General features: G+C 38.4%; 1 protein-coding gene across 4 annotated transcripts in view; it reads right to left on the minus strand.

Moving 5' to 3' along the window:
- Window positions 1-20,199, minus strand: part of PTPN22 (protein tyrosine phosphatase non-receptor type 22) — a gene marked incomplete at both ends in the record, with an annotated part of 77,973 nt that overhangs the window by 43,842 nt on the left and 13,932 nt on the right. For 2 of the 4 annotated variants that reach the window (XM_079728420.1, XM_079728419.1), the window contains 7 exons: window positions 229-288; window positions 405-476; window positions 1,620-1,658; window positions 2,088-2,183; window positions 2,312-2,388; window positions 2,655-2,763; window positions 15,709-15,795. In XM_079728420.1, the coding sequence (XP_079584546.1) occupies window positions 229-288; window positions 405-476; window positions 1,620-1,658; window positions 2,088-2,183; window positions 2,312-2,388; window positions 2,655-2,763; window positions 15,709-15,795 (540 nt within the window). Of the gene's footprint in view, window positions 1-228; window positions 289-404; window positions 477-1,619; window positions 1,659-2,087; window positions 2,184-2,311; window positions 2,389-2,654; window positions 2,764-15,708; window positions 15,797-20,199 lie in introns of those variants that run through there. The other 2 variants (XM_079728421.1, XM_079728418.1) reach the window with 2 other exon arrangements.

Raw genomic sequence — 20,199 nt, forward strand, 5'->3', positions numbered from 1 at the left:
ATATTGTCATTTCATATTGTGCCATTGGTATGGAGTAGGTTGGGGAACACAGATTACACGAAATGTCTCTTTCGGTTATGATGATTTATCCAGAACATCAAAGGCCCTACCACTTCCTATTATCTTATGCCCAGACTCCATCACATACATATATATTTACTTGCACATATATATTTACTTGCCTGATCTCTGTAGGCTTTGAGGTTACCTCTGGTGTTCTATACTTACACTATTGAACTTGGCTTGTAGAGTCCTGATTGTATAATCAGATTTTTTATTTTCAGCTTCCTAAGAAGTAAATTTAAATATTAGTTATTTCAAAGACTAATATTCAAAGACTACTCTCTATAAAGTAAGTCCTGGAGCATTTGCTCAACCATAATGGAAATAGACATCATACTTACACAGGATATGGAGAAAGGGCCAAGTTGCAGTTGCATTTCTCCTGGCTCAGCCCAATAGCGCTCACATTTTTTCTGTTGCACAAAGCAGAATGTAGTGATTTCCCTCCATATATGCTAGTCTTTTCTGGGTAAGAAAACCCCCTCCCTCATTCAGAAGCAAATTCAGCTGTATCCTTCTCCTTAGGTTAGGAATTTCTAACCCCCTAGGGCTTCAACCCATGTCTGGATTCTCCAAAGATGGGAAAACTAACATTAAAGGATATACAAATTGCAGACTTCCTGGAAGTCCGAAAAACTAGAAATAGGGATCTGACATTTTCAGTGTTTCAAAAGGATTAAAACAAAGCCGCATGAGCTAACTGAAACCCCAAGTTCCCTTGGTTTTAACTGGAATTGTATCAACTCAGAATGGCAACAGTAGGTTTGAAGAGCATTGTTCAATAGAAATATAATACGACCTACATATGTAATTAAAATTTTTCTAAGAGCCACATTCAAAAATGTAAAAAGGTGGAATTAATTTTAATAATATATCTTACTTAGCCAAATACATCAAAAATGTTTTCAACATGTACTCAATATAAAACAGTTATTAGATATTTGACATTTTTAAACTGTCATCAGTATCTAGTGTGTATTTTATATTTACAGCACATTTCAATTAATATGCTAAACTTTAACTGGAAATATTTAATTTCCATTTAGATTTCATAAAATTTATGGTTGAAAAAGATTCACATACCCAAGTTGTTCCAAACAAGGTTTTCCAATAACTGAATTGAATATCAGTCTTTACATTTAAATTCATTAAAATAAAATAATTGAGTTCCTCAGTCACACCAGCCATATTTCAAGTGCTCACTAGCCACACGTGGCTAGTAAAGGCCATTCTGGGCAACACAAAAGAAGCTCTGACTGGCAGTTTAAAATATCTGATTAAAAACAACAGGAAAATGAATTATTACTTTAAAAAGTATACCTTATTTTTATTTTAAAACACAGAGTCTACTGGGAAAATGGCGAAAGAGGTTCTCAGAGGTTTAAAAAAAAAAAAAAAAAAAGCCTTGAGAGTCATTTGGCATTCCCAAACTGAAAACTAGGAAGATGAGCATAAATTTTTACCAAGTCACTTAAGTTAAGGAAAGTTCTGCTACCAAGGTTCCCCCTTCTTTTTCTTCTTTCCTTTACTTTTAGGTTTACTAGAAGGCAACTCACCTTCCCCATTTCAAACTCCATGCATGCCATAACAATGATCTGGGGGGATGAAATAGATGGAAACTTAAACACTGATATAGTTCAAAAAAGCAGCTAATACATGGGTCCCAGAGTCAAAAAGTGTTATTTATTCTTTTATTGTTTTATAACCAAAAAAGAAATCCTAATAGATTATAAAATGTTGCTCCTACCCTTCTTTCTCTCTGTCCTCACTTCCCTTTTCTCTATTCAAATCAGTAAATTCTTGTTAACAAATGAGACTGTCAAGTTGAGAACTTTTATTTTCTTGAACAATAGTGACATTCTGACTTTGACTAAAAGGTGCCTGAACACCAAAATTCTAGTGACTGACCCCAAAAAGCACAGAGTTGAATGTACATAGGAAACTTCAGTCACATATCCTAACACCCTCTCCCCTTCCTCCCTAAAAACTAGAGAATATAGTAACAAAAGTAGCTCTGCACTAACCAGGACACTGTATTCCCAAATCATCCGCCAGAAGTCCAGGACAGTTGTAGGCAAAGGTCCCTGGGTGGCAATATAAGCCTTGGGTCCCAAAACTCCCTAAAGGGGAACAGAAATTACATGGGGTGACTACAAATAATATACTCTCCTTCTTGTCCAGTATCCCTCCCTCCCCCCTCTACCCCATTTTTTTAGGTACCTAGAGAAATATGGAATATCGGATGTACCTTAATGAAGTTGGCATTGATGTAGCTGGAATCCTCATCAGAGGTTATCATGGACAGCTCTACTCGACTGTGGTCATCTATAATATAAAAGAAAGACAGACTAATTAAGAGGGTTTGGTTAGAGGGCTTTCTGTAAGTCAGGAACTAGCACTGTGAGTAGTGGATGCTCATTAGTGTTTGAAGACTGAATGAATGAATGAATGTTCTTTTGTAGTCATATACAGTACAAATTAATTTGTCACAGCCACGGTCTAGGATTAGGAACAGCAACCAATGGGTAAAAAGAGATAAGATGATTGAATTTGAGAGAAGGTACAAGTTTAAAGGGAGAAATGAAACTTACAGGGCAAGATATCCTTATATCTGTTTTTCTTGATATTCTTGGGCCTCTCAGCCTCAGTTGCGGGATAGGTTTTATCTGCCTTATACTTGGTGGATAGTCTTTTCAGCGTCTGTAATAAAATTACAGTAATTCAATCAAATCATCCTAGAGAAAAGAGGTAAGAAGCTATCTCCAGAGAGCTTTCCTTCTCCACTGTCCAAACATTCCACTTCAGCTGTTTTAGTATCCTCTAGGGCTGGTTGCATTCAGAACAGAGCCTCAGAGCATAAGGACAACAGAGTTTAGTGACATTTGGAGAAGTGAAAAGGTCACACTTTGCTGAGTTGCAAATAGCTAAAACTTAGAGGTAAAACCAGTGAATATTTAAAAAATAATATCTTCTGAACACACCCTGTGTTCCACCCAAAGAGTCAGATATTAAAAGTTTGACTTACTTTCTTTACAGCTATTACAGGGTTATTTTAAACTACACTGAGGTAGTCTAGAACCTGAGGTGGGGCTTAACCTGTACCATGATCTGCACCCATGACTTAGTCAATGGCAGTCACTGGAGGTGGGTGGGCATCTGTATTGTTAACCAGCTCTGTGGTTTATTCTGATGTATATTTTTGAGTTGGATAAACTAGGATTTGAATTCTGACTCCCACAGTTACTGGCTGAGTGAAGCTGGGCAAGTTATTTAATCTTTCTGTGTCTCAGTTGCTTTGCAAGTAAAATGAGGGGATAGTTACCTTAGAGTTGTGGGTGAATTAAGCGAGTTATCATATGTGAAGCACTGGTACAGAGTACATGTTTAATAAAGAAAAGGTATTGTTACTATATAAAACAATAAATAAATAAAATTATTCTCACTTGCCAACATTATAGTATAGAGCAAAATTTCAGGTCAGAGTAAATGATAGTTCCTCTTTAGCTCCTTCTGATAAATCAACCTTGTCCTAGATTTCAACTCCCTTATCATTCGAAGAAACTGCATTTCGTAGATCTGACCTTTATCTGCCCTTACTAAATTTGAGAAAGATAAGGGAAAAACATCTCTGATAGCTAATAAATATTTATTGAACTGAACTACAGAAAATAATTTTCATTATTTGCCCACTATTTAATAGTGACTTGGTCACATGAAAATCATTAATTACTTCCTATGGGTCAGATGCCTCAGCATCTTCTCAGTCTTCATTCTCTTTAACTTAACTTCCTTCTTGAAATTTCCTCCTCCCTTTGCCCTTATTAGTCTACATTATTTTAGTTCTCCTCTTTCTTCTCTGACTTCTCTTTCCCTCTTCTCATTCTTTCTTACTGCCTCTATGTCTGCTTCTATCTTCTAATTGTGAATTATCCAAGGTTCCAAAGTTAAGTCCTCAACTCTCTGCTCTTCTCACTAAATATATTTGCTCAGAGATATCATCTCTAATAGAAGGCATACCAGTTTTTAAAATTTATTTAACTAATTCAAATTGAATTATAATTCCAACTCCTATCGGATAACTCTCAAATTTCTTCATTAAGATTTGACTATTAAGTGCCATTCCTGAATTTCCAACCATACCCTAGACATTTCCACCTGGGTGTCTTACTTCAACCTCAAACTCAGCACATCTAAAACTAAAATTATCACCGTCCCTACAGTTAATGCCAATGGCACTATCTTTACCCCAGGCAACCATACTCTAGAAACTGAGAGTTACTTTTGGTTCCCCACTTCCCACAATTCCCACCTCTAACTCAGTCAGCAAGTGTAACTGATTCTTCCCATGCAACATTTTGCATCAACTTTCCTTCCTATGCCCCTACAGATACTCTAATTCAGGCCCTTTCCCTTAAAGCTTGAACTGTTACAGTTGCTTCTTAACTCATCTTCATACTTTTCTCTTTCTCTGTTCAAATCCATTAGGTATAATTATGCTAACTTAATCTTACTAAAGTATTGCTTTTCTTATCTCTCTCATGCTAAAAACTACTTCAGTGAATCCCCCTTGCTACCAGGAAAAACTCAAAACTCCTTAGTCAGGTACTTAAAATTCTCCCCAGTTGGACCCAAGCTAATTTCTCCATATTTGCTACTGTCCCACAATTATGAGCCTTCCAAAGATTGATTTCTAAGTTCTTTCAAGATTGTACAAACTGATGTCACTGACAATTATATGTAACATCGCTTCTTTAAAACTATGGGTCCCTTTTCCTTTCTCATAAATATATACCTGGTACTGTTTTTGCTTTTCTCACCCATAATTATGATCTATTTTGTTCCACAGGGTAAACTAATAGAGAGAAATAAGGAAATAGAAAAAGAACTTTTCTCATGTGACTGGCAACAAGAAAAACTTAAAAAGAAGGGAATTGTTAATTATTTTACTTAGTTTTTTATATTTCATATAGAGTTTTCACATAATTAGGAAGTGTGTCTATCTGTAGGAGTTTACTTAAGGACACTCATAACTAAGTCATAAAAAAAATGGGTGAGGAAGGGAGAGCCTAAAATAAAGGAATGATGACACAGAGAGACAGAGAGATAAAAGAGGTAGTTGAGAATAGAAATTTGTTCCAACAAATCATCTAAACTCATCATTAGATTTCAAAATTAGCTCAGGATAACCTGATAACTGAGTCTGCAAGGAGAGAAAAAAAGTTGGGGTCATGAAAGATTTGTTAGCTGGGAGTCCAAAATACAAAGAATTATCAAATATCTAGAATCTAATTAAAGTGATACTTTCCAAATAATAAATAGATCATTAATTATTATAATAATTCAAAGTATAGGAGTGCAAGCTTTTTCCAACAAAGGATGACAAATGGAACAGACAGCCACTGCCTGTTTATCTGCTGGACCACAAATGCCAGCATGTATTGTTCTAATGACCATTTTTTTTTTGTTTCTAGAGTTACATCAGACACAGGCAACCTATTTAAAAGCAGGTATACAATTAGTTCTTAAATCCTAATTTCTTACCATGGTTTGAATTCTTGTGGGTTTTCAGAATTGGATTTAGGAGGAGAGACGCTGAAATGATCATTATACAGCATATTTTTACACCAAGATGGATGTAAGTGGACTAGTTTGGAAATTTAAGGATGTGGCACAAATACATGAAAGAATATAAACTATTTCCAGTTTGTACCAATTTCCAAGTTATACCAATTTTTCAGCTCGCTCTGCTCTTGTGCACCTTCAGAATGATAATTTTCAGGTTGCCATTGATTCCAGGGCGGCTGAAAAGATGTCAACTCCCAGAGCAGTTCATTCTAAAAATTTCCAGAACAGGGCCTCGTGCATACTCCCTGTTACACTGTTTTTATCTGTTTTGCTTTGCTTGCTTGCGGAATGCTTTCCAGGGAGAATGCCATAGGCAAAGCTCTTTTTGAAAGATATGCCTAAATTAATTGGGTAAAATTTCACAGATAAAAGTTGTGTGTGTGTGTGTGTGTGTTTAGCCTATGTTTGTTTAGCTGTCTTCACTGCCACCTTCAACAATGGGAGAGAATGGCTTTTTATTTCCTACTCTGTTCCTTCTCCCAGAGTTATCTGGCTGGATGACAAATGGGGACATTCTTTTAGCAGAACATCACATAGGAAATGCCTGTAGAATTGTTAATTTGGAAAGCGTGAAAGATTTTTTTTTTCAGATATCTTACCTAGAGGTCAAACCACTGTGAAGATCTTTTTCTCATTCCCCTTCTCTCCCTGCTAGACCCTCCAGGCTCCAACACCCCAACAGAGAAAAAATCAGAGCCAACTTAGGACGGAGAACTGATAAACCTCACCAGAAAAAGAGAAACTCTGAGGGTAGGAAGCAAAAGGGTATAGAAGAGAAAGTAGGGCTATGGGGGTGGGCTGGGATTGGGGGAGAAAAGATAGGTTAAAGGGAGAAAGTATTTCTCTACCAACCACCAAGTGGGTGTGAGTTCCCTAGAGGCAGCACCAACAAGAATTGGGGAATAAGGAAAAGTTGCTGAGGGAATAAAGAAAAGGGGCCTCCTGAGCCCCTGATAAGTTGGAATGTATGAGAAACCAGATTCTGTTCATGCTTGATAAGCTAACAGTAAGCTGATTTGGTTTGTGGGCTATGCTACCCCTTTCCTTTCAAGACAGGAAAACAGAACCGAGGTCCTGGCCATGAATCTCTAGGAATCAGGACTGAACCTATTGCATGTTCATCTTATTGACTAGAAAAGTAATTACTAGTAAATGAACTGAGGTCACTCCCAAAAGAGAACAGAAAGGAAAAAGGAAGCACAATACCACAATACCTTTGCCTTGGAGGACTACACTATTGTATAGAAAACAGCATAAGTTACATTTGGGTGTGGGAAAAATCAGTCTTGGCCCTCCTGTGCCAGGTGGAAGAGGGGACTCAAAGCTGGGCTGTCTCCAGAGTTTCTCAAGATAGTTCCTCAATGCCTTACAACTGCAGGTCAGTACTATCTATTCCAAGCCTCCAACGGGATAGAGAAAGCATGAATGCTAAGAAATGGAATTAGGAGCTCAGGCCTCTACATCCAGTAAACAAGGGTACCACTAGTAGGAATGCGGGACAAGACTGAACTGGCCCTGAGCGTGCATACAATCGTCTCCAGCTAGACAGGCAAACTTAGGGGATTGGGCGGCCATCCAATAGTCAGGTAAGTGAGCAGGTGGGTAGCAATAGCTAAACTGGGGTGAGTAAACCAAGTGGTTCAGCTTTAGATAAATACAATGTGAGGATATGGCAAGACATGTACTTAAAATGTATTTTAAATGTCCTGTGAATAACTGAAAATGTGGGCCTGGATGGTCCCTAGTGAAAGACTGGAGATGCAGTTGGGAGAAATTAGCTTTAGAGGTAATGTGATATATTTATTCCAGTGGAAGCAGCAAAAAACGACACCTTAATGGGCACAAAAGTCAGGAAATGCTGATAAGTATGTTCAAGTCATAGGCTGATTCACATAAATGAGTCATTTCAATTCAACAGATGTTTGGGCACTTGCTATGCAGGAGGTACTGTGTTCGTGACTGCTTGGCTAGTGTTGTTACCATAAATAAATATAGAACTAGGATGTATCTAGATCTTCTCTATAGAACTAAGATGTATCCAGGTCTTCTCTGGTCTGTCTATGATAAGTCTCCAGAAGCTGCTATAATACCAGTCTGACTTCTAGTGCATTATAAACCGTCAATAGTACTTGACCTTCACAACTGGATACCTTCTTTCTATTAGGGTTCATTGAATCCTTCATATTTAATAAATATGTCTTTGTATTTAATAAATACGATATTTACCTTTTCTACAAAAGCACCTCATCTCCAGGAAATATAAAACTCCTTTTTTTTTTGGCTTTTTATTATTTAAATGGATTCCAACAACACTAAAGGAAAAATTTTGATATAGATTTTTAAATAAAAAAGTAATGCATATTTTTTAGTAATGCATATTAATTGAAGAAATTTTAGAATATAGAGGACCCAGAAAAGATGATTAAAAATCACCTATAGGGCTTCCCTGGTGGCGCAGTGGTTGAGAGTCCCCCTGCCCATGCAGGGGACACGGGTTCGTGCCCCGGTCCATGAGGATCCCATATGGCGCGGAGAGGCTGGGCCCGTGAGCCATGGCCGCTGAGCCTGCGCGTCCGGAGCCTGTGCTCCGCAACGGGAGAGGCCACAACAGTGAGAGGCCCGCGTACCGCAAAAAAAAAACCACCAAAAATAAATAAATAAATGAAAATCACCTATAGCCCCACTACTCAGTTAATCATTCTTAATATTTCAAAATATTACATTCCAACTTTTATCTATACATGTGAAATGAAGATGGAATCACACTGCATACAGGGTTTTGTAACTTGCTCTCTTTACTTATCAATTTCTGTTATTCTACATAATTTTTAATGGTGGCAGAGTATTCTATTGTATGAGATGCAACATGAGTTACTTAACCCGCTCCTTTATACTATTGGACGTTTAAGTTGCTTCCAATCTTCCTAAACAATAATTATGAACAATATTACAATAGGTGGCCAAAATCTATATAAAATCTTTCATTATTTCCTTCAGATGAATTTTTTGGAATGATCAAAGAATTTGCTCATTTTAAAGGCTTTTGATCCATATTACTAAATACATATCAGAACCCGTATACAAATTTTGCCTCCAGAAAGTTATATCAGCAATGTATGAGACTGGTATATCAGCAATGTAGGAGACTGCATATTTCTGAAAGCTGGTCAACATTAGGATTATAATGTTTTAAGTATAGGTGCATTTGATCAGTAAAGTGTTATTAGTGATATTTTTGTTATTTGTATTTCCCTTTGTGGTTTCTTCACTCTAAAACATTTTTTAGAAGGAAGAAAATACACTGTACTCAACTTACCCTACCTACATGAAGCTGTGTTCATATCTCTGTATTCATATCCAGCCTTTGAACAAATACATATAGACATCCAATGAGCTCATATATGCATATTTAGCACACTTGTCATTAGCTAAGCTCTCACTTTTTCTACACAATTCATACTTTTACACATGCTTTCTAAATCAAGATGCCTCAACTACCTCCAATGTAGAAAAGAAAAAAAAATCTAAGGAGTTTTAAACATAAAGACATGCAGCAAATTGACCAGCATAAAAACACATAACCAAGCCTTAACCCATATTTAATACAGTGGCTAAAATGTACATGTCATAAAACCACAGTCGGTTGCAGTAGTTGACCAAAGTGAATACCTATTCCTCTGTAAATTATCATCAATCGGATAAAAAAAATACATTAATGGAAGAGGATGGCCCTCATTAAGCTTAGAAGAAGGAAAGTAAAATCCCTAGTGTTGTCCAGAAAAGAGTGGTGGCCACCAGCCTGAGGATTCAAACAGGGAGATGAAGACTTCATACCATCACAGTTGAGGCCATTAAAATCACTATGCTCTTCAAGCAACTTTCTGATTATCATTGGCTTCTCATGTAAGTTTCTCCCCAAATTTAGAGAATATGCTGGCCAGCCAATGCAAACTTCTACTCTGTTTGATAGTGATTTTCCTCTGCCCAAAATTAATAAATTGGCATTCTTGTTTCTGGTGAATTTCTTATGTGTTTGCCTGATCCTCATCACTCTCAGCATACTGACAAAATTGAATATTTAGATCAGCAAAGCTAAAGTCAAGACACGGGACTATGGTGATCCAAAATAGTTAATACCACCCTAAGTGACTGCTTGGCCTCTCTCCATGCACTCTGTGATCACAACAGTAATTGCATATATGGAACCTTGACAGAATTCATAAAAATAATTAGAAAGAATTAAGACCCAGCTACATGCAACCAAATGAATTTTAGAAACACAATGTAGTGAAAGAAGGAAGATATTAAAAATGTATATATAACATGACTTTATTTACATAGAATTCAAAAACATGTAAAATTAATCTCTTTTGCTTAGTGATATATATGCCTTGAAGCTATGCTGAAAAACAAAGAAAAAAATAATCTCATGATAGTGTTTACCTCTAGTCAGGTGGGAGTTGGGGGCAGTTGTGATCTGGAAGGACACCCAAGGGATTTCTGGGGTGTGGGCAATATTCTACTTCTTGATCTGAGTGAAGCTAATATAGATGGCTGCTTTATTACTAACTGTTAAATTGTATGTTTGTGTTTAAAGCATTTTCTGTGTATATGTTATATTCTATGATTTTTTTAAGTTTAAGAAGTTAAGACCAATGGATAAATTGGAAGCAATAGAGCAGGGTGGCAGGAGAGGATCAAGAGCACAAGCTCAAAAGTTAAACAGCTTTATTTCAAATCTGAGTTCTACCACTTATGAAATCCATGACCTTAGGTAAGTTGTTTAATTTCTCTGACCCTCAGTGTCTACTACATAGCAAATACTATGCTGGACGCTGAGGATATCAAGATATGCAGAACTAAATCTGAGCCTTGCCTTTGTGGAGCTACAATCCGATGGGAAAGCAGACATTAATCAAATAATCAGACAAATAAATGTAAAACTGGAACTGTAATAAGTGCTATGAATACCTTCAATTCAGCTGGGGTGAGGTTGGGGGAAGAAGAAACTTTTAAAAAATAACACATGGTGCTGAGAACTTACTCGATATATTTAGGGAGGTCAAGGAAGGCTTCTCTGGGAAAGTGACCACCAAACGGTTATCTGAAGAATTATGAAGTGTTAACTAGGTGAAGAGGAGTATGAGGGAATATTCAAGGTAGAGGTAACAGCATGTGTGCAAAGTCCTGTGGCAGAGGAAGCATGACAAGGACAAGAAAATGAACATGCTGTAAGAAGCTGGAGAAGCACTCGGCTGCTGGTCCGTGTGGGACTTTGTTAGCCATTCATTATAAAGGGCACTTTGGGAATTAGATGAGGTTCTATTCGTGAAGCACTCAAGCACAGAGTCTGGAACATGGTTCCATGATTAGCTATTGTGGAAAGTACATGAACCGAAAGTTCATATGAGGAAATGCAGATTGAAAATAGTCATGGAAAATTTTCAGGCTCAGAAATAAAATAAATTAAATTTACATAACAAAGTACAATTTTACACTAATTAAATTAGAAAAATAAAACATGTTATGATTTTGCTTGATGCAGTTTAAGTATAGTGGCCAAGAGACTTTGGAATCAAGCATACCAGAGTTTCAAATCCTGGTTTTGCCATTTCATGGGTAAAATGAAGATAATGCTTTCCTCTTGGGGTTGTTGTAGTGATTAAGATCATATATGGTAAACCACTTAGATTGCCTAGGATATGATAAGCAGTCAAAAATTTTACCTATTACTATCTTTTTTAGATATTAAATTGAGACTATCAAGGTGGTAAAGAAGATGATAAATTCCGATATCACAAATTTTAAAAACTCTGTTGGAAATATATTTGGCAAAACTTAACCAATTAGATGCTAATACTCTGGTCCAGGAATAATAACACTTGTGGGGATCTAGCCACAGGATATAATCCCAAACGAAGGGGGAAACCACATGGACAAACATTCATTGCAGTTTTATCAATAATCAGGAAAAATGAGAAATAACCTGAATTTCCAAAAATAGAGAAATAATTAAATTATTTGGGTGCCTACTACACGTCAGGCATTTAATATATTCATTCTTTTATCTTCACAGCAATTCTGCAAAGTGAATATTATTTGTTACCACTTTTTAGTTACTTTGTTCAAGGTCACATAGCTAATTACAGGCAGAAGGAAAATTTAAACCCAGATTTATATGATTCCAAAGTTGTTACAAGTACAAGTATGGTAAAGCAAGACTGCCTGAATTCGAAACTCAGTTCTACCACTTACTGGTTATGTGACCCTGAGTGAGTCAGTAAACTTCTCTGTGTCTCATTTTCCTCATCCATAAAATGGAAATAATAACAGTGCCTTCCTCAATAGATTAAATGAGTTGACATACAAAAGGGTTTAGAACAGTTTCTATAAGAGGTATAGAAGTGTTAGCTATTACTTTGATTATTATATTTTCATCATACTATCCTGCATTAAAAGTCATTAATATAGATTTTAACCAACATGATAGTTTTGTTACAATGCTAAGTGAAAATATGAGAATACAAAATTGTAGCTATGCTTATAATTACAGTAATATAAAAGGCATCCTATCAATATAAATGGAGAAAAACTAGAATTCCTATACCCCCCAAAACTGTATTTGTTGGGATGTTGGTACTATGGTGAATTTATTTTATTTTACCTTGCAATAATATTATTTTATTAAAAAATAACAACAATAAGGCTTTATTTTTTTAAGTACTTTAAGAAATTTTCAATAGTGTGGTTGCACACTGCTATTTCTGCTGTATAGAAACTATGCTAACTAAAGACTTACCCTCATGCTAGGCCCTTTGAGGGACTACGGTTAGTGGCTTAAACAAGACATTATTGCATAGGGATTAATTTCACAGGCTCTGATATGACAGATCCAGGTTAAATTTCATGTCTATGGCTGAACAGCTGAGTGAGCTTAGGCCAATTATTTACCCTCTCAGAGCCTCAGTTTCCTTATCTGTAAGTCAGAGATCAGAACAACCTCATAGGGTTTTTGGGGGTTTTTTTGCGGTACGCGGGCCTCTCACTGTTGTGGTCTCTCTCGTTGCGGAGCACAGGCTCCGGACGCGCAGGCTCAGTAGCCATGGCTCACGGGCCCAGCCGCTCCTCGGCATGTGGGATCTTCCCAGACCGGGGGCACGAACCCGTGTCCCCGGCATCGGCAGGCAGACTCTCAACCACTGCGCCACCAGGGAAGCCCTAGGGGTTTTTTTTAATAAGTAATAAATAAGATAATGAATGTGATGCTTCCTTGACACCCCACCAAGACTATCACAGTTATAATTAAATATTTAATAGAGTAATTGGTTGTTTAATGTCTGTCTCTCTAAGGCATCCTCTAATGTCTTAGAATATAAGCTCCACCAAAGCATGGAGTATTGCACTGCAGAACCAGCATCTAGCACAATGCTTTGCACATAGTAAGCACTCAATAAATATTTGAATGAATGCATGGAAACCTCATAGGAATGGTCAGTGGCAGTTTCAACTACAGAAGGATTATTGAGTTTAGACTTGGCATGGGGAAAAGACCAAAGCAGCATGGTATTGGCTCTAGCTATCACAGTAGAGCTTTGTGCTCTGCACAAAGATACTTGGCCAAGGGGGAAGTGAGGACAGAAATCTAAGCCATGGACTCAGTGTGGGGGAAGGGTGTACAGAATGTCTACCTGTAAGTAGAGATGACTTTTGATAATTCCCACAGAGGCACCACCATTCAGGCCAGCAGTGGCCTTTTGTCACAGAATCAGCCCTCGAACCTCAGAAACATCAAATCCTGGGAGAAGATATTAAGGGCTGAAGGTGGAATGTGGTATATGACCAGGTGGAAAGCCTGCCAGTTTAAGGGTGGTATTCACCTTGTCCAAGCAAGTAGCCTGGCCTCATTCACTGCTCCCCAACTCCCCCAAAGCTACTCTCTCTGGTACTTCAGCTGAACCTTTAGGTGGGGCTGAGGGAAAGACTCTGTTTTTCCACTGGAGGACATGAGTCAGTGAACAGTGAGGTTCCACTTAATCACCACCCAAAAACAGGTCCTTAGAATTAGGAGCTAGAAAAGCAAGGAAGTGATTAATATAAAAGTCAGGATAGTGATCATTCCTCGGCAGGACAGGACAGGGTGGGTGTGGGGATGAGGACCTGATGGGAAAGGGACATGTAGAGGTCTTCTGGGGCTGACAATGTTCTATCCCTTGACCTGGGTGATGGCTGCTTTACAGTTATACTTACATTTTATGTACTTTTCTCAATGCGTATTATAGTTCATAGTTTTAAACAGCTGGAAAAAATACAAACTATAAAAGGTTTTTAAGAGGGAAAAAATAACCAGATCTGTAGTATTAAAAGATCACTTGGGTGTTAAACAGAAAATTGATTGAAGGTGGGGCAAGGCTAGAGGCAGAGAAAACAGGAGGTGAGGTAGTTGCTATATTTTGGTGAAAGACTATAATGACTGAGCTAAGAAAAGGTAAAATATTAGGGATGTAGTCTATATTATTTTTAAAAACACAACGAAAATAACAGAGACTGCCACTGCCCCCTCACCTCACTTTTTACCTCTGCATTGGGGAAATTTGGCTCAGGAGATATAGCCCAGGGGCAGGCACGTGTCTAAGACACATAGGCCATGCTTTCTACCTTCCCTCCCTCCCTGCTAACTCTACTCAGAAGGACTAAGACTGCCTGGCTAGTGGCAACTAGAGTGCATTTTTCATGACACCACGGCATTATCCAAGTTGAGCTGACGCAGGAGTTTCTACCATAATATGCAATCACTCAATCATAACATCTAATCACTCGGGACTTTACAGAGTGTTTTCACATCTACTATCTGGTACCAGAATGTTAGCTCCGTGAGGGCAAAAAGGTTCTTATTTTGTTCACTGCTATATCCTCAGTGCCTAAAACTAAACTTGGTACATAGAAGGTGCTCAATAAATATTACTGAACGAATGACCACATTTAAGTATTATTATTATTGATATTTAGTCATCACAATAATCTTGTGCAGAGAGGTAGGAAATTCATTATGATCCCCATTTCAGAAGTCGGGAAACAGAGACTTGGTGAGATTAAGGAACATGGCAAGTAGTTGATAATTTGGTTGATGACACTGTCATGATTTAATTTCAGATTTTATATTTAAATTCCCTTATTTTTCCCATTTCCTCATAGCTGAAAAGGTAAAGTTTGAAGTTCTTATAACTCTGAAACATCAGCTGGAAGTATTCCCAAATACATGATAAGTACTATCAGACATCCTACGTCATCTGATGTGCTGGGTTATAGGATGAGTGAGGCCTACCCAGCTGCCACTGCATCAGTAAGCACCGTTCCCCCAGAGGAGATGCAGTGCTCCTCTGGGTAATCAAATCCAGTTGACCCCAGGCTACCTTGTGCTTATGTTTCTTCCCATCCCTCACTTTTCTCTACTCCCCATCCTAGCCATTCCACCCCTCCAAGCAAAAGAAGATTAAGGAAACCCTGTTATTGCAAACATGCATGTTCTCATATTTTTTTCTTCATTAAAAAAAAAAAGAAAAAATAAATATGGCAGAAAGTAGTTTTGGTGCTCTTCAAGAGTTTTTGTCATCCAAATGGAACCCACGGGAGGCTAAAAGCATAATGCTCCATGAAAAGTTAATCTTGGTCTCTTTCCTCTTGATATTAATTAAAATTAGTCATTTGAAGCCTAAACCACAACTCAGATACCTGGGAACTCCAGATGTTCAATTAATATTAGATTTATACAACTGGAATTATGTATGTCATCTGTAGGATTCCTAGTCAAACTCTAAGAACTAGCAAACAAAATATTTAAAACTATATTTTGGAGAGAACATCTAAAATACACAAAAACCACTTAGAGAAGTTATACTTTTAGATTGCCTTCTTCCCCTGAAAGGTCAGTTTATCCCAAGAGCAAGTTGGTCTAGGAGAGTTGGACCACTGTCATCAAACAGTCTATGTAACTACCCTAAGAATGTCACACATAGGACTTACCAGAAATTCATTGGCAAACTCTTCTTTGTTACTTTTCTTGTTTTGGGCCTCGTCCAGGAACTTCTGCAGAATCTCTCTTTGGTCCATGCTGCAGGGTAAGACAGACAGTCTACAAGAGGGTTAAGGGAGGGCATATTAGATGTGTGTCATGGCCGAGACAGCACTGAGAAGCCACTGCTGCCACCTGAGCAGAGCATGTTGAAGGTTGTGGTTTACTGACTTCATCTCAAGCCCTAGAGGAAATTAGTACGTAACCAGACTCTGTGGTCACACAACAAAGCCAGCACCTCACTCCTGGGCCCTAGCGCCTTCCTTGTCAAGAAAGGAACCTGGTTGCAGTTCAAGTTTGTAACAAACAAGAGGCTAGCCAGAACGTAATGTGTGTGGGGGCTGCTTAGCTCTGAGACTATTCCACTCCATCACTCTTAAGCAAAGTTCACAATTTTTCTTGCTTCCTAGAGAAAAGGCAGAATTACAGGTCTCATGGATGATTCTGCCTCTCCCCATATCCCCAATGAGCACAAAGGCCCTGTTGACACCTTCTGTTTCCTCATGTCCTAAATGAACTCTGTAAAAGTTCATTTAGGCCCAGTTTGGAGACACTGTTTGGAGTTAAGACATCTTCTAAAAGGTTTCTTGTCAGTGTGATCGGTGGCAAACTTCTGTTCATCAAAGAAGGCGTTTTTATTTGGAACTTTTGATTCTGCCATATAGACCTAACTCTCTTTTGGATGAAGCAAAGTCAGCTGCTTCTGAGAGTCTGGGTTTCTCCCAGAGCTGGGGAAGTGCTAATCTCCATTAAGGGAAGTGTTGCTGATTTCAGGACCCCACCCCCACCTTCCAGTACTTTTTGGGCTTCATTTGGGTTCTGGATATAAAGACTGAGAGCACCTGGTCTATATGGGATCCAGGGGCACGGTGGCCCCCAAGAAGAGCACCTGACCAGGAATCTGGCATAAAATCCCCTGTATGTAATGCCAGTAAAATATGGAGGACCAGAAAAAGAGTAAAATCAACCACCTTGCTGGCAACAATACACATTTTAGGGCAGAAAGCCTGAAGAACTATTTCTAGAGAAGATATTTCTACTCTTCAACCAAAGCCTCAGGAAAGGCCATTGTTTCTGGAAGCCACACTGTGCATGTAGCATTTGGGCCCTGATAGGGAGGCTGTTCTAGAAAAAGCTTCCAAATCTCAGCTTGCATAAGTTCCCTCCTCAATGGGTTCAAACCTACCCAAGCGTGTGAGAACGAGACAAAAATCAGCATAACATCTCTGTTCGAGGACAGAAGTTCAATAAATATGAGAACAAAATTAGTCTGAGATAATCAGGAAGAAAATTTGGCAATGTGCTGTTAGAACTTCCTCTATTTGCTATTAGCAATCCTTTCTGTTTTGCAACATTATTCAAACTTCCTTTAGGAAATGATTCTGAACACTCTTTGGCTGCATCTACTTTACTGAACCTTACCACAGGGAAGGAAAGGTCACTGAGGTATCTTGCTTATAGGCAGTGTGAAGCCAATGAAGAATTTCAATCCTGATCCACATAATAAATTAAAATGAACCATATCCTCAACAATATTTGATGAGAGTAGAATAGTAGTTCTCAAACTATTCCTAACTATCATTAAATTTAGGAGAATTTCTTGCTGCTCTAAATAATGCAATTTAATTTGTCTTTTTAAAAACACAAATTATGGGGCTTCCCTGGTGGTGCAGTGGTTGAGAGTCCGCCTGCCGATGCAGGGGAAGCGGGTTCGTGCCCCGGTCTGGGAAGATCCCACATGCCGCGGAGTGGCTGGGCCCGTGAGCCATGGCCGCTGAGCCTGCGCGTCCGGAGCCTGTGCTCCGCAATGGGAGAGGCCACAACAGTGAGAGGCCCGCGTACCACAAAAAAAAAAAAAAAAAAACACAAATTATGGGAAAAAATTTTTAAAGACAAAATTTCAAGTTCACAATAACCAAAACCATGTAAAAGTATGCACATTGTTAAATGAAGACGAAAAGATGCAAAAAAGAATCAATTGCAGAAGTGTTGGGATTAAGGATTTTTTAAAGTTCTTCTTTTAAAATTATTATGCCATTTTTAATTAGAAAAAAACCTACAATAATCCATTAATTTGTTCAACAAATTTATTGAGTACCCGCTGAATGCTAAGTACTATGTTAGGAGCTGCATATACAATAATGAACAAGACAGAACATGGTGAAAAACACCTCTTAACCAGTTTATAAAGCATCTCAGAACTAAGATATAGACTTAATTACTGATAAAAATTAAAATATTCCAAACTTATTTGCAAAGTAGCAAAGGATAACCCTAAAAGGAAAGTGATTTTCTATATTTGGACAACTAAAAGACATACAGTTTCATAATCTGTCACCTTAGAATGTCTTCACTTCCATCAAAACAAGAACTTTACTAATGAATAAACAAAAAGACAGCTAATAAAATAAAATGTAAGTCTACTTTCCTCAAGCCTATATTTCAGAACAGTCTCTCTCTAAGTTTATTCTCAACTTAGGGAGGGATAAGATGGAGATAGATATTAGGTAAGAAAGAAAAACTTGCTGAGATCCAACATATGAGGATCTGAAAAGAGTGTCTTAGCAGAAGTGCAGATCTTCTTTAAAAGCAAGCAGCAATGCTTAGGATTCTGTTCCACTCTAAAACCAAAAGATATAGAAATACCGTGAAATAACCAAACCTCAAAAACCCACTTAGCTGAAAGGCCATTTCCTGAGCAGACAACTCAAGCAAGCAAAAAACAAACTGAAGGTGAAAACAAAACACTTATTTTATGTTTAATTACCACTTAATTTTTCACACTTCTTTCTACAGATACTGGAGGACAATAGGAGCATAATTCTTTTTGATGAAGATTCTGTTGACTCATTTGTATCTTGTGGGAAGATCAAGAGCTGGGGAAGGAAACAAGTCATTCAGCAAAGACTAGCAAAAACCTAAAAGAACTGAAGAATTTACAGTGAACCATTTAAACCAATCTGACATAAACCCTAAGTGAACACAACAATTCCATGCAGTAAAAGACTCATAAACACTTTATCAGAACCATCAAGGGTGAGTTCTAGTGGAAAGTAAAACTGTAGTACCTGAAAAGGAGTGAGGAAGGAGCATCTCACTGCTTCCTCATCTGGCTATGGTGTTTGTTCAGGAGGAAGATGACAACAGGGAGGAGTGCTGATTACACTGTCACCTGTTCCAGCAAGAGGGGAATGTGCCAGTTTAAGAGGAAAGATCAGTGTCATGGAGGTTCGGAGTTAGATGACAAAAAATCTTTAACCAAAAAGAACACGGGGGAATTATTAGGACAACATAAACTAGTTAATAGGAAAGACATTCAATTTTCTCAGGACATCCTTCTTCCTGCGGAGGCATGTTGTACCCTTGGAAAGCCACTTACCAATCTTTGCTTCAGTTTCACTACTCCTGCCTTCCCCTACGTCCCATGGTCATTGATTTGATGTGGCCTTTGTGTATTATCTGTGAAACAGTCGGTGCTTTGTAAGCATCCTCTTGGTTACCAAGGTCTCTTGGTCCTTTCTCTTCAGTGACTCTCAAATTCAACCTGTCTTTTCTGTTCCCATGTTAACCACCATCCCCATTTCACAGCTGGATTCGTGCAGCGATAAGCTCTTAGTCATCTTCTTATCTATGTGCCTTCCAATCTAGTCTCTCCTGGTAACTAAGGCTGGATAAAAGTTCTTAAGAACTTTTTTCTTTGGCCACTTCTCGTCATTTCCCCAATTTTCACCAGGAAAAGCCATAAAAGCTAGTTACTCTTTTCTTCAAAAATCCTGCCCCTAACTCCATCTCACTATGACCTGAATCCCTTCAATACAAATATTTATTCAGCTATAGAAGTTTTCTTAGTTTCTTCACATGTTCATTTTCTCCCGTAAGTTTATATAAAAGAGGAATTTAGGGCTTCCCTGGTGGCGCAGTGGTTGAGAGTCCGCCTGCTGATGCAGGGGACACGGGTTCGTGCCCAGGTCCGGGAAGATACCACATGCCGCGGAGCGGCTGGGCCCGTGAGCCATGGCCGCTGAGCCTGTGCATCCGGAGCCTGTGCTCCGTAACGGGCCACAACAGTGAGAGGCCTGCGTACCGCAAAAAAAAAAAAAAAAAAGAGGAATTTATTCAAAAGAAAGCATATAAAATGCCCCCCACATTTTTAAGCTTATCCAGGGCAATGATAGTGTCTTCTATACATTTGTGTAACCCACAGTGCTTCACATGGTTTTGAGCATACCTAAAATAGCTCTACTGTGATAAATAACTATTGTGGTTAGGCCTTGGTGTGAGATCCACTCTGACTCACTCCATCAGTTACTCCAGGTCTCCCGCCTGGCACAGTCTCTGCTCATCTCTGGCTGGGCACCTTTGCTATGCCAGGAGCAGATGGTCCTTTCCTACGAGGAGGACTAGGAACCTGGCAAACAGTACTTCCCTGAATGCTGCTGCCC

This window comes from Hyperoodon ampullatus, assembly GCF_949752795.1.
Source record: "Hyperoodon ampullatus genome assembly, chromosome: 2".
Taxonomy (NCBI): Eukaryota; Metazoa; Chordata; class Mammalia; order Artiodactyla; family Ziphiidae; genus Hyperoodon; species Hyperoodon ampullatus.